The sequence below is a fragment of the Sarcophilus harrisii genome, chromosome 4 (genome assembly GCF_902635505.1).
Source record: "Sarcophilus harrisii chromosome 4, mSarHar1.11, whole genome shotgun sequence".
NCBI classification, from domain to species: Eukaryota; Metazoa; Chordata; class Mammalia; order Dasyuromorphia; family Dasyuridae; genus Sarcophilus; species Sarcophilus harrisii.
Genome location: NC_045429.1, coordinates 163,162,236 through 163,179,775, shown reverse-complemented (window position 1 = coordinate 163,179,775; position 17,540 = coordinate 163,162,236). Strand labels below are relative to the sequence as shown.

At 34.9% G+C, this 17,540-nt stretch overlaps 1 protein-coding gene across 3 annotated transcripts in view; it reads right to left on the bottom strand.

Moving 5' to 3' along the window:
* The window catches only part of SLC18B1 (solute carrier family 18 member B1), a 47,311-nt gene extending 29,810 nt beyond the window's left edge, over positions 1-17,501 (bottom strand). Inside the window, exons 1-4 of one of the 3 annotated variants that reach the window (XM_003769450.4) lie at positions 17,063-17,501; positions 9,694-10,055; positions 4,655-4,794; positions 2,949-3,044 (exon numbers count right to left, since the gene is read on the bottom strand). In XM_003769450.4, the coding sequence (XP_003769498.1) occupies positions 2,949-3,044; positions 4,655-4,794; positions 9,694-9,733 (276 nt within the window). In that variant the 5' untranslated portion in view covers positions 9,734-10,055; positions 17,063-17,501. The remainder of the gene's footprint in view (positions 1-2,948; positions 3,045-4,654; positions 4,795-9,693; positions 10,056-17,062) is intronic. The other 2 variants (XM_031964245.1, XM_031964246.1) reach the window with 2 other exon arrangements.
* Positions 17,502-17,540: the final 39 nt, after the last annotated feature.

Below are 17,540 nucleotides of genomic sequence, written 5' to 3'. Positions count from 1 at the left end.
TTTTTGACTTGTAATGCCCTTCATAACTTGGTGAGTTTTTTACCTTTCCAATTTTCTTACACCTTACTTCCTTCCATGTATTCTGTGATCCAGCCTCCTAGATGTTCCCTAAACATAACATTACATCTCCTGATTCAGCATTTTCACTGGCTGTACGCCATTTCTGGATTCTCTGCTTCCTTATCTCCAATTCCTGACTCCCCTGGCTCCCTTCAAGTCTCATGCTGGGGACTTGAAATCTAAAAGTTTGTTAACAGACTACTTTGTATTCATTTTGTATATATTATACAGTGTGTCCTAAAAGTATTAATGTGGCTTTAAACTGTTAAAGTTTAAAATTGCAATATTTGGGACTCCCTGTATAGGCATCCCTTCCAATTTTGTCTTTGTATCTCCAGAACTGGGCATGTTTCCTGCACCAAAGTCAGTCAGTTGGTCAACAAACATTTATTATGTGCTTACTATGGATAGAGTTCTGTTACAAGAGAGAGAAACACCTGAGTTAGGTCAGCTACCTTTTTCTTGTCTAAAAAGCCCCTTGTAGATCACTGCCTTGTATAGATCAATTAAACTATGAGCTACGATGTTCAGGGATACTCAAAACAGATAAGTTATGGTGGAGAGCTCTGACATAAAATAGTGATCCACTGGAGAAGGAAATGGCAAACCATTCCAGTATCTTTGCCAAGAAAACTTGCCAAATTTTGAAATCCCTAGATCAAAAAGAAAAATTTTCAAGAAACAACAATTACAAAAATAATTCAAATATACTGGGGCTACAATTAGAATTGTTCAGGACTTATCAGTAGGCACCATAATAAACTGCAGATCCTGAAATTATATCTAGTAAGAATCAAAAGAACTTTGACCACAGGCCAAAAATATCATATCCAGCAAAATTATCTGTAATATTGAAAAGAAAAAATGAATATTCAACAAACTTGCAGATTTTCAGGACTTCTAGCAACCAAACTTCTGTTTAATAGAAAATTTAACAGGTGAGCCAATATCAAAGACCAATTTCAATGAATTCAACATGACAAATTGTTTATGTTTTTTTACATGAGAAATATATACAATATGTTTAAGATAGACATCCATAATAGGGTAGCTCAAAAGAAAGATTGGGGCAGAGTAAAGGCAAAAATAGTAATTATATTATACAAATGAGGTATAGAGGAATAATAGGCACAGAGGCATTAGAGGAAAGAGAAGGGCTCCTAATTTTGAAAACCTATTCACGTTGGGAATGGGTTCAATAGGCAACACTATATATATATATATATATATATATATATACACACACACACACACACACACCATGAAGGGTATAGCACCCTCCAAAATCTATAAAGAAGCAAGGAGAGAGGGATGGGCACAGGGGAAGTAAAAGGTGAGGGAAGAAGACAAGGGAAGAATCTGTGGATGGGGAGAGGTTAAGCAACAACAAGGCAAGTTAAGGAGCACAATTGTGTGTGTCTACATAAGTACACATAAATATATCCTTTCTTAACTATAGCCTGCTTGAGAGGTGTGGGGAGAGAAGAAAGGAAGAAAAAAAGAATGAAATAAAAAAGGTGCACAGCAAAGAATAAAAGAACAATTTACAAGGAAGTAAAGAAAATACATTCATGAGTATAATTTCTTCTACATATATATATATATATACATATATATATATATATATGTGAGCGTGTGTGTGTGTGTGTGTGTGTGTGTATGTATGTATATACTTTCTTGAAGTGATAATTTATTGCTATATATTTTGTGTAGAGGGCTGCAGATAGTGGAAGAACTCTGAGTAAGGTATAAGACCCTTCAGTCCAGAGGGAATCTGATGACAATGTCTGGTTAGGCTCCCCATCTCCCTTTGGTGCTTCTCACCCTTCCTGAGAAGTCTAGAAGGGCATGACCATCTGTGTTCTACCTGAAGCAAGGGATATTTACAGTAAAAGGAATTTACATATCTATAGCAGCGGTCTTATAGTTAGCACATGCACAGTGTGCTGTGGTGATTTAATGGTTCCATAGTTGGCACATGCTTAGTATGATGTAGTGATGTAATTGTACTAAGCTATTTAGGGGCTAAGAGGACTTGAAATAAAGGGACTCCATCTTTGACAATTTTCATGTCTCCAACCTCATCACTCCTCCACTAAGACCAAGGATTCGGGCTGGTCCTAAGATTCTCCAGAGAGCTAGTCCAGACGGTATATTTTGGCACCCCAGCATGGGGGCTCTAGAAAGCATAGTATATTTTGGCACCCCAATTTGAGGGTTCTAGAAAGCACACTACATTTTGAATCCTCCCTGATGTTCTGCTAGGCACATGGCAATATTCTCTTTTGTTTTCTTTTCTTTTATATTCTTTTTTTTCTATTCTTTTATAATAAAATAATTTTTTAAAAATGCAATTATATACTTAAATGCAATTTAATGTTGAAAAAATTGCTTCATCAATGTTAGTATTTCTTCCACTAATATATATTTCAAGTTCTAGTTTTTGCATTTATTTATTGTGCAATCTTAGAGAGTTGTTTAACTTGTCTGTTTCTTCATCTGTCATATGGGGATTATAATATAATAATAATAATATATATATATAAATCACTTGCCAAACTCTTTTGCTGTGATCAAATTAAACAAAATGCAAAATAACATTATAACCACACATCATAATATAAAAGCGTGCTATTATTATACTTGGGTACTGCCTACAAATTTATTTAATAGCTGTAGTTAAGACAAAAATTCTTTACTTAAATCATTATTTCTGAGAACAAAAGCATAAACAAAGGAATAATTCATGATATTATTTCTTCTACCCACTATATAGCATTGATCACTCCTATACTAAGGGAATGAAGGAAAGATTATTGAGAAAATATGATAAATCAAAGATCATCATCATAAACTACAATTTACAGATTAACCCTAAAGATACTTACATATTTCCCAAATAACAGGCATGATAGCAAGTCGAACAGAGCAAAACATCCAAAGATCATTCCAATAACTGTATTGCTGACATTCTTTTTTTCAGCCTTTAGAGGAAAAAAAAAATTAGCATAATCAAGGCAAAATAAAATCATTAGAGTAATAGTCTTATTCTTCTAAACTCTAGTGAAAAGAGCACTGGATTGGGAATTGGAGAAGATGGATTCAGATTCTATGCCTTAAAATATTTAAAACCACAAGATTAAGATCATCATTCACTGGGAATAAATACTCAGTATCAACTCTAATATGAATGTGGCAGTGACTTGAAGTCAGTAAGACCGAATGTAGATCTTACTGCTGACACTGAATTAGTTGAACATGAATTAATATAGGAATTAAATTAATAAATAGGACAGCTCTAATGGTTCCTTGAAATGAAAATGTAAGCAAGTTTATATTTGTTATACCACCTCTAGGTCCTAACTAAACAACACTTCAGGAGTTAGATTGTTAAGGGAAAAAGACAAATTCAAAGAACTATGTAATACTAGTAGTAATAGCTAGTGCTTATATAGTGCTTTAAAGTTTGTAAAGCACTTTATAAAGATCTCAGTTCATCCTCCCAATAACCCTAAAAGATAGGTACAATTATTATACTCATTTTATAAATAAGGAAACTGAGGCAAGCAAAGGTTAAATAACTTGCCCAGGATTATATAACTAGTAAGTGCCTGAGGTCAAATCTGAATTCAGGTCTTTTTAATGTCAGGTCCAACAACACTCAACTCACTGTGCTACCTGATAATGTGTTGTAATGACTTTCAAACTTTGTAAATAGAAACTGGTAAACCAAACACCAGGGGAAGTTATTCTCAAATATTCTTTTGTACGGTCCAAAAAAAAAAAATAAATAAATAACAACAACTACACAAAAGAAGAAAAATCAGAATGTCTGGTAAAGTTACTTTCAGCAGAAATCAATTACATAGGCTAGGAAACTCCAAGAAACCATATATATTCTTCTGGTAAAGGATTTATTTATATCAGAATGACAAGTAACTGTGGCATATGGGATACAGCACTGGACTTGAAGTCTGGAAGAGCTGAATTACTATTCAACTTCAGTGATTGCTTAACTGTGTGACGCTAGGCAAGTCACTTAATCTCAGTCTCAATTTTCTCATTTGTAAACTGGGGATAATAATAGTCTCTCAGAATTGTGATGATCAGGTGGAATAATACACATACAATACTTGGCACACCTTAAAGTGTTAGATAAGTGCTAGCTATACAGTGGAGAAAAAAAACTGGACTTTGAGTCAGGAAGAATTGGGTTCCAGTTTTGCTTCTAAGAAATGCTGGCTATGTCATCATGGACAAGTCATTCTATCTTTTGCCCCTTTTAGACAATTCTCTGAGAATATTAGGTTGCAGAAAAAGTATCTGCCTGAATCTGTTGGTAAAGGGAGTTTCCCTTATCCAAGAGTTCCCTATCCTGATGAAATCTTAGTTTCTATTATTGCTTGATATAAATGGACTTCTGATTTGACTTAATATGTTTTTGCTAAATTATAATTCTGATTATTGATATTTGTTCTGCCATTTGTTCTGCATGGTATATGGCTTTTTTTTCTTAACAGAATAATTAAATCCAACAATAACTTCTGTCCTTTTTGAGGGCCCTGCAGGGGTAAAGAAATGAAAAACCACTCACCTCATTAGGAAAAAATGGTCCCAATATTGAATAGCACATCATTGATCCCAAATTAATGGAAGCAGCAGATATTAGTGTACAAAGCTGCTCTCTTGAAAGTCGTGTAGATTCTCTTCTGACAACCTCTGGCTGACCATCATCTTAAATACAAACATTCTAAGGTTACATAAATTGAGATAACAACATAGTTACACATTAGGTACTCTCTGTTTGTGTGTGTCCATATATACATACACATATATTAAACTTTTAATACTATGTATCTTTGGAGGAGGATTCTGGGAAGATGGTGGAGTAGGTCAGTAAATTTAAAATTTTCCAGATTCCAGACCCACAAACAGAACAAATTTGTGCCTCAGGACAAATATAGACTGGAGAAAAACAAAGAAAACGTGGGGCAGAACAGGAGTCCTCTCTATACAACTGGAGAAGACCCAAAGAAAGACCCCAGGCAGGAGAGTAACCCACATGAAGTGCAAATATCTTCAGCATAAATATACACAAAAACCAAGTGGGGAGTCCTAAGGGGAGCTGCGTTTGGCTAGAGGCTCCTCCAAAATCATAAAAACCTTTACCTCCCACATATGTGGGGTATGAGTCCTGGAAGACTGAGTGAACACCAGGCCTAGCTGTGCTGCAGGGACTCTGCCCTGGGTGGGAAGGAACCAGCACACCCGTGAGTACAGAGGCGGGAGATTGGGGGGGGAGGGGGCGGCAGGGATGCTGCTGGCTGCAGGCACTTGCTAGAGGGGGTAGCTCTTGGTTTGGGGTTCCTGATCAGAAGGGAGAAATGAAGTGAAGCAAGAGGCACCATTCTGCCTCCTCACAATTAGGGATATTCACACTAATATTTCTCAGAAAATGAACCAGCAAAGAAGATAGAACCAACCACAGAAACTTACTATGGGAATAGGAAAAACTGGGGTTCATCAGAGGAGGAGGACACTGAAGTTAAAAAAAAAAAAACAAAGCTTCTTCTACACCAAAGAGTAATGTTAAAAAAAAAACAAAGCTTCTTCTACTCCAAAGAGTAATGTTAAATGACTCCAGGGCCAGAGAGAATTTAGAGAAGCACTTAGGAAAGACTAAAAATTAAATGGGAGAGACTGAGGAAAAACAAATAAAATAATAATGAAGACTACCAAATTAAAACAAGATTATGAAAAAAAAGTTAACTGACTAGTAAAGGAAATATAATCTTAAAGAAAATAATTCTATGAAAACTAGAATTGGGCAAGAGGAAACCAATGAAGTTATGAGACCAAAAGAAAACAACAAAAAAATATTAATGAGAAAATATAATAGAATATGAAACATTTTATTAAAGAGAGAGAGAGAGAACAGATTAAGAAGAGAAAACTAAAAATAATTGGATTTCCTGAAAGCTGTGACCAAAAAAAGAACCTTGATACCATAACGCAAGAAATAATCCAAGAAAATTGTCCTGGAGTGATAGAACATGAGGGGAAAGTAGAAAGAGAAAAAAATCTATTCACCACCATCTCAAAGGGAGCCTTTGTGGAATATACATTTTTGAAACCCCCGGATCAAAGAGAAAATTTTGTGAGAAACAAGAAAAAAACAATTCAAATATGCCAGAGCTATCGAAGTGTACAGGACTTATCAGCAGCCACAATAAAACACTACAGGTCCTGGAATCATTTATCCTGGCAATGCAAAGAACTAGGTCTTCAACCAAAAATCCAGCAAAATTATATATAATATTGAATGAAAAAAAATGGACATTTTGTACATTTGTACTTTTGTACAACTTGTAGATTTTCAGAACTTTCAACCAAATCTGACTTTAATAGAAAATTTAACATGTAAGAGCCAATATAACTAAGATTAATTTCAAGTAACTTAAAATGGACAAATTTTGTCTATTACATGGAAATATGTACCATTTGTTTAAGATTGACATCACTAATTGGCTAGCTCAAAAAAAAAAAAAAAGATTGGGGAGGATTGAATATGATCTACTCTAAAAAGCAAAGCTATCTAGAAAAATGTAAAAATAGTAATTATGTTATACAAATGAGGTGCAGAGGAAATATAGACACAGAGGCAATAGAAGGTAGCAGGAGGGCTCATAGTTCTGAAAACCTATTCACAAAGGGAATAGGTTAAGTAGGCAACACTACATATATGCCATGAAAGGTATAGCACTTTCCAAAATCTATAAAGAAATGAATGGGGAGGGATGAATGTGGAAGGGGAAGCAAAGGGTGAGAGAAGATAAGAAGGGATAAGTTGCAGTATGGAAGGAGCTATAGATTTATGGCAGTGGGGCAAGGTGTGTAGATTAATGGGTAAGGAATAAAGGATAAAGGTGTATAGAGTAATGGTAAAGGGATAAGGGTGTGTAGATTAATGGGAAAGGGATATAGAAGGAGGAAAGGGCTGCATAAAATAAGATAGGAGTACATAATGGTTGTGGGATAAAGTGTGTAGATTAATGAGAATGAGATAAAAAGAGAAGGAAAAGATTGGATTCATGAGTGGGGGGAAGTTAAGTAATAGCAAAGTAAATTAAGGAGCAGAATTAAAGTAGAAGAGTTATCTGGGATAGGAAATGAGATATATAGAAACACTACAAGGATCGGGAGTATAATTTCCTAAAAAAAAAAAAAAGTAGGGCTTTCATTGATCTTAGACAAAGTCAAACTTAAAGATTCAAGCAAGAGAAATCTACATTATATGTCAGCCATATTGTTGTTTAGATGCAATTTTTATATATGAGTAAATGCTTATGTATATATATATATGTATATATATATATATGTCTGAGTATATTTGGGTATATATGCTTGTAGGTCTATGTATGTGTGTGTAGGGATATATGATTATGTGGATGGGTGTGAATGTATGTGTGTGTGTGTGTGTGTGTGTGTACATACTAAATATATCTGTGCTTAATTGGGGGTGGGGAAAGGGTAGAAGGGATAAAAGGGGAAAAAAAGAATAAAGTAAAAAGTGGTCAGCAGAGAACAAAAGAATAACCTCCAAGAAAGCAAAAATTGACACTCACAAATATAATTTATTCTATTATTAAATATGCCTTTTTGAAATGGAAATGTTATATATTTTGAATTGCTCCTGATAGTCCGCTGGGCAGCAGTTTTAGAAGAGAAACAATGTGTTAGTTTTTGTAACTGAGATACACAATCTCCATATTATTTTACTGTGATTTTAGAGAAATTCAATTTTCATTTCTATAAGTTTGGCAATAAGTACTTCAAACTAAAAATTTACAAAAACATCTAATTAGTTTAAAGGGAATGTTATAATTAAGACACTTTTTGTTCTTGTTGAATGCTGTTTTACTCTTTATTACCACATTTGGAAGTTTTCTTGGCAAAGATACTGGAGTGGCTTTCCATTTCCTTCATCAGCTTATTTTACAGAGGTGGAATTGAGGCAAACAATATTAAATGACTTGCCCAGGGTCACATAGCTAGTAAGTGCCTGAATCTGGATTTGAATTTAGGCTTTCCTGACTCCAGGTCTAGCACTGTACCACTTAACTGACCCACACTAAAGAGGGGAATGAATTTTGGGGTTTTACTCTGAAGAATTTACAAATCTTTTTTGACCAATTTCATTAGCTAGAATGGATAATTTTTCATTCAGGACTGAGTGGTAGTTCATTATTTTTCATTTAAGGTCATTAAGGGAAATGATATAGGCAAATAAGTAAAATCAGACAGTGGAACAATTACAGGAGAGAATAGCAAAAAAAGTAAATCTGAAAGTTTTAATATCATATTCAAATTAATATACTCATGTACCTTTTTGTTCATTATTTAAAAAAAATATTTTGTTTTATTAAATATCTTCAAATTGCAAGAAATAAATTAACATTCATTAAAAAAAATTCTAAATTCTCTTCCTCCAACCCCTTAAGGCAAACCATATGATAGCATTGTACATATGAAGTAATACAAAATATATTTTTACATTAACTATGTGCATTACTTATAATTTAGCTTTTGTTTTCAGGATTATCACATTCAAACCAGTTATTATGCTCATGTACCTTTTAATTAAGGTAGCTAGGTAGTGAAGTGGATTGAGAGCCAAGGCTAAACTCAAAAAGATCAGAGTTCTGATCAGTGATCCTAAGCAAGTAACTTAACTCTGCTTCAGGTCATTTAAAAAATGAGCTGGAGAATGAAATGGCAGACCACTTCAGAATTTTTGCCAAGGAAACCCCAAATGGAGTCAAAAAGAGTCTGAAAGGACTGAACAGCAACTTTTAAATTTAGCTTTTATTTTCAGGATCATCACATTCAAGTTAGTTAATAAACTCATGCACCTTTTAATGTAGCTTTTATTTTCAGAATGGCTTTTGGATTTAATGTAAAACTTTCAAGAACTTTCTGAACTCAGTTACTGAAAAACTGTCATTCATGCCGAAACAGTTGCAGCTTCTGTTTTCCCTGAATCTTTCCAGCAAGCTGTATTCCTTAGTAAATTACTAAAAAGGCCCAAAGAGAGAAACCTTGAGGGAAATAATTCTATTTACATAAAGGATATCCATAAACTTCGTCACAAAGAAACAAAAATAAAACCCAACACCTAAATCCTTTCTTGCACTACAAAAATCTGGACTAGGAACTATGAACCCAGTCCGGAAAGGATCAAAGAAAAAAAAAAATTAGAATAAAAACAAACAAACAAAAGAAGCCGAGAGTCGGAGTGAAAGGGAAGAGGGAAGGAGTATAGTGTATGGGGGGAGGGGAAGAGAGGGGAAGAAGACATAATATGTAATAATTTCCTAATCAGAATTCCTGGGTAGGAGACAAGTGCGTGAGTGTAAATCTTGGGTACAGGGGGATTGAAGTCATTTGTCCCAATATCCACAATATCCTGCACTAAATTATTTTATTGTGAACAAGGTCATGAGGACCCTTCTCCCAACTAAAGGCTCTCAGAAACTGTCCTCCAGTCTCGGGACCTTTCTTTGGAGAGGGGAGAAAATAAGTCCGTTCAGAAGGAGCCTTTTAAAAGCCACGCTCCACTACTTCCCTGACCACCTGAGGTAAAGTCGCTCTCGTGCAGAAAAGGTTTGTCCATCCTGAGCCTGCAGAGCCGGGACTGAAGCAAGTTCTCTGGATGGAATCGTGCACGAGATGTCCGGATTCAGCTCTGACTCTGCACCGGCTTATCTCTGAGTCCTTCAGCTCTGTCCCTGCATCTTCCCCAGCCTCTGGAGGTTCTCTGCTTCACACTCAAGGAGAGATTTCCTGGGGAGACCGTGGAGTAGCTCCCTCCACCCGGCTTTTTTTTTTTTTTTTTTTAAAGGCACAGGGCACTATTGTGATTGTCAAAGAGAGGGAACTCAGAAACTGGAACCCACGTGGTACCACTTTTGGCATATAATCGATTCCCTTTCAACCTAAAAAAGAAAAGGAGGAAAAAAAAGAGCATAAATGTCAATTAAAAATCAAAAGGAAACAAAATATATGCGTGAAATTTGATGTGGAAAATGGGGTTGTTCATTAATAAAGATTACTGTGGTGAAAAAATGTAGAGCTTTTAAAATTAAATTCGTTTAATCCATAGTGTACTTACTGTTTTTTAAACTGCTCTAAAGTACTGTAAAAAGTATAGAATGTTAGAAATGAGAAGGAGCTGAATTTAAAGATAATTTATCCCTTATGGTTTTTGGGTTCTAAGCTATTGGTATCAAACTCTTAGGGCTTTATAGGCTTGTACTCCAAAATTGTGCCTGAATTTATTAGTGAGGTAAGGATTATAGCACTCAAACTTCAATTACAGCATGGCAAAATGTAAGCCTACTTTTTTTCCAGAGCCCCCACCCAATCTTAGCCAATCATTTCTCCACCTTTTAGTCAGAAATTATTACTAAAGTTGAAAGTACAGGTATGAATAATGATTAGTTTTAAAGAACACATGACAATATTAATTATTAATCATAAAAATTATAAATCATATTATGGATATGTTTTATCAATGTGTTATGTATATTTGTTAACTTGACTATTGAAACTTAAATTTGAAGATAATAGATTAAATTAATTCTCTTCCCTTTAGACCATTTTACTAGTCCGAAAAGATTTCAACAATAAAGTGTGACACTACTTAATTTTAGACCAAATAGAATGAGAAACTGAAAATGTGAAACTCAAAAGACTTGATTTATATTTATAACCAGCGTTGTGATGGAAAGTAATATATTGTTAAACAAAGTTTGTTTATTACATATGACTTAATGATCTGTCCCACTGTGGCAAGAAGCTGAATACTAGTCTGAAGTAATTTCAAATTTGTGGTATTTTTTTTTTTTTTTTGAAATGTTGCTCCTTTACAATGGTCAATTCAGATGCTTCACTCTAGAACCAAGGTTCTGTAAGGCTCTACCAATGTAGTATACCTATATCAATAAAATCACAGATCCCCAACCTGAAGCCTTGTATCCTTGCTGGTGCATAATAAATGCTTAATAAGTACTAGTTGATTGAATGACTACTGAAATATTAAAATCTACTAGGTTTGCACAGTAGATCTAATCTAGACTCCTCATTTTACAGAAAGAGTAACAAAGTCCTGAGGAAGTACCTTGACAAATTTACCACTATGACAGGTTTCTTAATTTCCAGTTCTGTATTACTTTTAATAGATTTTCAAAAACCTCTTAAACTCATCATGTTCAATACTAAATAAATATTCTTTCCCCTAAAACCTTCCCATCTTCTGAACTTTTTTCCTGCTATTAGAGGTAACACAACTTCCCGGTCATACAGGCTTGAAATCTAAATATCACCTTACATTCCTCATTCTCAAACCATCCCTCCCTCCTCCCCCATATCTAATGTGTTACCAAGTTCTGTCCCATCTACCTTTATAATTCTCATTTGTGAACTCCTCCCTGTTCTCTGCTTTGACCTATGCCCATAAGTCACACCTTCCCCATCTTACACCAATGAAGTTACAATAGCCTGCTTTTGTTTGGTCTCCCTCCCTCAAGTGTTTTGTCACTCCAGCCCATCCTACACTCAACTGTCTTCCTAAAGTGGATTTCTACCTGTTGTCTCTCTATTCAATAATCCCCAGTGAATTTCTATCACTTCTAGAACCAAATGCAAATTCTTCAAATTAGATTTTAAAGCCCTTCCTACACTAGGTCTTTTCCAATCCAGTCTGTTTATACTTTATATTCCTCCATATATTCTGTGATCCAGTGACATTAGCTTCTTATCATTTCTTATATAAGTTCCACAATAGGCATTTTCACTGGCTGTACTTTATGTCTGAAATGCTCTCTGTCCTTGCCTCTGCCTCCTGGCTTTCTTCAAGTTTCAGCTAAAATTCTATCTTCTTCAAGAATATTTTCCTGGTCTCTCCCTTCTGATATTATCTCCAATTTATGTGGTATATATCTTGTTTGCACATATATCTAGGTCCCTATTAATTCAAATAATGAATTCTGTGAAGTAGTGATATTAGTTAAACTTGTACTTCATATGAAGTTGTTTTCATATTGTTTTTTCCTATTAGACTATTAACTTGTTTAGGAAAGGGACTGCTTTTGCCTTTATTTGTATCCCTACAGCTTAGTAATAATATGTTTGGTACATAATAGTTAGTTAATAAATACTTCCCGACCTGAAAGATGCCATCTGGAAAACGTATGATTTTTAAATTATCTTTAAGAAACTGATCTAAAATAGAAAACACAATTATAATGACTTTCATGCTTTAAAAATATCCATTTATTTTACTAATTACTTGGTGTTAATGATTCCATTTATTTTTTAAGAAATCATTAAGTCCTTATTATACATCAGGTGCTGAGGATACAAGACTTCCAAAAATGTTTAAAATATAAGACAAAGGAGGGACATGAACATGTGGAAGACTGAGATAAGGTCAAATGACAAGTCAAGGGAAATAATTTGGATAATGAATGAAAAATGAAAAAAAAAACATTTTTAAAACGCCTAATATAATCTCAGTAATGTGCTAAGCACTTGGGATACAAATTCAAACAAGCAAAACAATCTCTATATCTTTCATGCAGTAAATAGATCTGGATTTGGAGTCATTTTCAAATTCTGCCTCAGATGCTTACTAATAAGTTACTTAACTTTTGTCTGCCTCAATTTCCACATCTATAAAAAAGGATAATAATAGCATTTATCTCTCAAAGTTGTTGTGAGGATCAAATACAGTAATATTTGTAGTACACTTAGCACAGTGAATATTATCAGGAATGGCATTTGAATTAGATATTGAAGGCACAGATTTAGGCCTAGAAGGGACATTAGAGGCCATCAAATCAAACTCTCTCATTTTCATGAATAAAGAAACTAAGACACAGAAAGATAAGTGTTTTGCCCATGATCACATAGGTAGCAAATATTTAAAGGGGAATTTGAGAGCAGGTTGTACTGACTCCAAGTTCAGTACTCTATCCAATATATCATGCTTCTTCTGAACAGGATGAGAGGGACTTACTGTGGTTGACCATGTGAGTTAAACCACAGAACAAGGAACAGAAAGTAATCTAATTTAAGAGAGGTAGCATAAGGAGAGAAGTAGATAAAGTTAAGAAAGAGCAATTAAGTGGTTCAGTGGGTAGATTGCCTGGGTTACAGTCAGGAAGATATATTCCTGATTTCAAATCTAGGCTCAGATACTTACTAGATGTGTGATCCTAGGCAAGTCACTCAACTCTGCCTCAGTGTCCTAATCTGTAAAATGAACTGGAGAAGGAAATGGCAAACCACTTCAGTATCTTTGCCAAGACAACCCCAAATGGGATCACAAAGAGTCTTGAATGACTAAATAACAAAAAAGATAAAGCTAGGCAGGCAATTTTGAATTCGATTGTAGAGTACCTTTAATGGCTGGATCTAGAACTTGTACTTTATTCATTAGACAAGTAAGCACCAGTAAACCTTTTTTTTTTTTCAAGAGATGAATAACAGTATAAGGGTATATTAAGATTATTTGTATAGCTGTGTGAAGGGAGACTGATTGGAAAGGAGTTAGACCTGAGGCAAGGCTTTCAAAAAGGTTATTCTCTAGAGGCCTAAAATAGGGTGATTGCCTTGGAAGGTGAGAAGAGAGTCTGGAAATGAAGAAGGTGACCTTAAATGCCACATAATCTAATCCCCTAGCACTGATATTTTTTTTTCTTTCTTCAATCTCCTAGTTTTGTAGATCAAGAAATAGGCCTAGTCTTGTTCAAAAACTTCTCCAAAGTAATTTTTGGCAGAGTTTGGCATTCTTACTGAAGGCAAGATTTGAATCTAGATCCTGAGACTCCCAAACTAGCATATTTTCCACTATATTATGATTAAGGATATACAATTAATAGACTTTTGTAATTGATTAGATAGATGCATAAGGTAAGAAAGAGAGTGGGAAGTCAAATTTGATGACAGTAAGGTAGTTGGGATACTCAATAGCAAAGTAGCTGGCCATTTACAGAAATAGAAAAGAGTTAGAGGGAGAAAAGTTTTAATAGGATAAACAATGAATTCAGTTTTTGATATGATGAATTTGAAATATCTGCAGGACAGTCAGATATATACCTGTAACAGATCATGGGGACAAGCTTTTAATGAAAATTTTGGGAAGGAGATAAAGAGTCATGTACATAATGGTGACTCCAAGTTATGAAACATGAAAATTTAAGGAGCATAAGGAAGAAGAGTTAGAAGAGCAATAGTGAAAGAGATTGCTAAATAATTTAACAATTTTTTATAAATGAGGTATTTTGGTTATAATTTATATTTTCTATAAATCTTGAAGTGACAGATAATTGTGTTATAGCTACTTTTTATCTGTTTCCTCTGGACTATTCCAGGGAATAAGCAACGAATGGCAACAAAGCCAAAGGGGATGTTCTTAGAATTGTAAGAATTACAGGAAACTCTAAACACAGATAGCCACTATCATCATTCCTCTATCCCAATTTTCTGTTCTTTCCCCAAAATATTTCTCCTTCTTCTATCATTTGCTCTATAATAATATCCCTCTACATATACATACAGTGCCGGCCTTTCTTCACTCTTCCCAATAATATCCCTTTTAAGAAGATCCATAGGCTATATTTGGGGATGCAGCCTCTGGTAGACTATGTGAATGTATGTGGTTGAGTATGTTCACCCAAAGGAGTGTAAAAAACAATGAATGAAGCATCGTTTGTGGAATTTACCTAAGGGCAAAGGGATTATTAGATTGGTTTAAACTATAGCAAGTAGAGATTTAGGTTAGATACAATTCAATTGGTCAATTCACAAGTATTTATTAAATGTTTATTAAAAAGCTTGAGCTAGAGGCAAACTGCCCAGTTACCACATATGTACTTCAACAAAAAAATTTAAATTTGTACCACACTAAAAATGATCAAGAAATCCAATGAGAAATTTTAATAAGTAGCTTTTTTCATACCTGAACTACACAAGAAGTCAGCCAAAAGACTAAGAAAAATAGGAAAAAGGGCTGTCAGGGGTGTGCTAATAAATGTTTAATAACCAGTTCTTGGCAGGGGGAATAGAAATACAATATACTTTTAAGCCTAATCTTCATTATTAATATTTTTTCACCACTTTCTTAAGTCAAGGTAGTCAAAAAAAGCAATAAGTCAAGCCCTGATTTGTAGTATTTGTCAATTTCTGGCATGTAAATGCTCATTATGAAAATTTAATAATCAGCTCTTGGCCAGTAAGAATTGGCTCCAGCATATCACACTGATACCATTATAGACTATCATCCCAGAACAAGTAGATTAGACAGAGATATATGTAGCTTGCAAAGCTCTGTGACTGGAGACCATGATCAGGGAGCTTTTCTGAGAAAGTCCCAATATGCTCAGGAAAGCTCACAGGTGAGTCTTTGGAAAATGTAGCAAGCAACAAAGAGAATGGAGCTGTATGTAACACTTAGATCTGGACACTATAAGCTTAGGGTCAAAGAGTTCCCTATCTGCCTCAGGAATTAAGTCAGGACCCTAAAAATTCAGCATTGAACCTTAAAGGTCCATGGGAACTAACTCCAGGGATTAAGGTCCAATCCAGGTGCACAGGTACCATTGGGTGAGATCAGGCAGGACTGATCATCCCACTCAAAAGTTAGCATAGGGCAGAACCCAGCTCCAGAACAAAGTTCCCATTGAGAAACTAAAACTGGACAAATTGGAAAAAAACAAACATGCGAATATATGAATATGAATAATTATTATTTTGTGCGTATTCATATAATTATTATGCATATGCATAATATATGCATAATTATATGAATATGAATAATAATATGAAAAGTTATTGGGGATATAGATAATAACTGTAACAAAAGTAATTTCAAAACTTAGCTATCTTTCTTATATGATTTCAGGAAGTCATTTGTGAACCTTATCTGTTAATTTTGAATGGAATGACTCCTAAGATCTTTTTCAGCTCTATGTGTGTTATACTATGTTCAATGCCTCAAACAACTCTACACATACAGTTTTCCAATTCCCACCTTTAGAATCATATTCTATAAGAGCCTAAAGGACTTTAAAAAACAAAATAAATATTCTTTATTTTATAGATGAAGAAACTTTCTCCTCCTCTACTTTGAAGCCCCTTCTCAGGTTCCCATGTCCTAATACCTTTGAATTAAGAAATAAACTGCTTGAATACAAACTCTCAGTACACACTGGATGCTACATAAGAGTCGCTAGAATAGCTTTTAGGTCAATAGGCAACTGCTAAAACATCACTTAATAATTATAAACCTTATACTTTAAGACAATATAGCTTTTAAATGTCCATCAACTCCCAAGACCCAGTTAAGCTTCAAAAGAAAGTCTCAAAATTTTGAATGAGAATGCATGTGAAAGTCCTTTGAAAAAAGAGCACCCCCAATGATTACAGTTATAATTACTTAAATTAGAAATGCAATGATTCAGGTATGAAAACAAAGTTTATGTATCTCCTTCTAGTTCTAATCTGGAGTTACAAAATTGAGCTTCCTTCCAGGTACTGTTTCCTCCTCATACGCCTTTCTCCCCTCTATCCTACCCCCTATTTTCCTTTTAGCCGATTTAAGAGAAAATGTTGAGGGTATGGAAGAGGAAGGAAGAACTTAACATTTTACTGCCAAGAAAACAAGGTGACATTACCAGTCTCCTGGAAGATTAAGCGAAACCAAGTCAAATGAGGGAAGATTGACTTTCTCTGAAAAATAAATCGATTAAATACCTACTATGTGCCAAGTGGCTTTTCAAATATTGCATATGATCCTTAATAACAATAATAAGAATAGCTAATATTTACATGCACTTACTACAACACCCCAGGTTTTTTAACTAAATGCGGGAATTGTGAAATTATGCTTTATTATCAGTAAATGCTTGATTTTGCATATCTAATTTATATATTTATATACCTGCATCACGTAAAAATTCCTCCGGCAAAACGAAGGGGCAGGAGTAAAAAAAGTTTTAAGTGCTAAACCGAGCTCTTTACAATTAGTTTCTCATAATCCGGGGAGGAAAGGAGGAAATTACTGCGATTATTCCTGTTTTACATATAAGAGTGAGAGCCGACGTTAAGAGGCTCGCCCTAAGACACAGTTAAAAGGGCCTAAGCGGCCGGTCCACTCTGGGCGGCAAAGGTCTGCACAAAAACGGCAGCAAGTCTATCATAGCTCCGAGGAGGACCTCAGAACTACAGGACTCGTACTAACGCCGAATTAGACATGCACACAACCCACGTGCAGCTCCGGATACCCACGTACACCTCGTCGGGAATCGCTCTCCAGGCCCCATCCTCAGGCAGGGAGAGCAGGCCTGGACTGTCCATCCCTATGCCTGCCGGTAACTCCCGGCCAAAGACTTTGCGAAGCTCGCCGGAAATAGCTATCT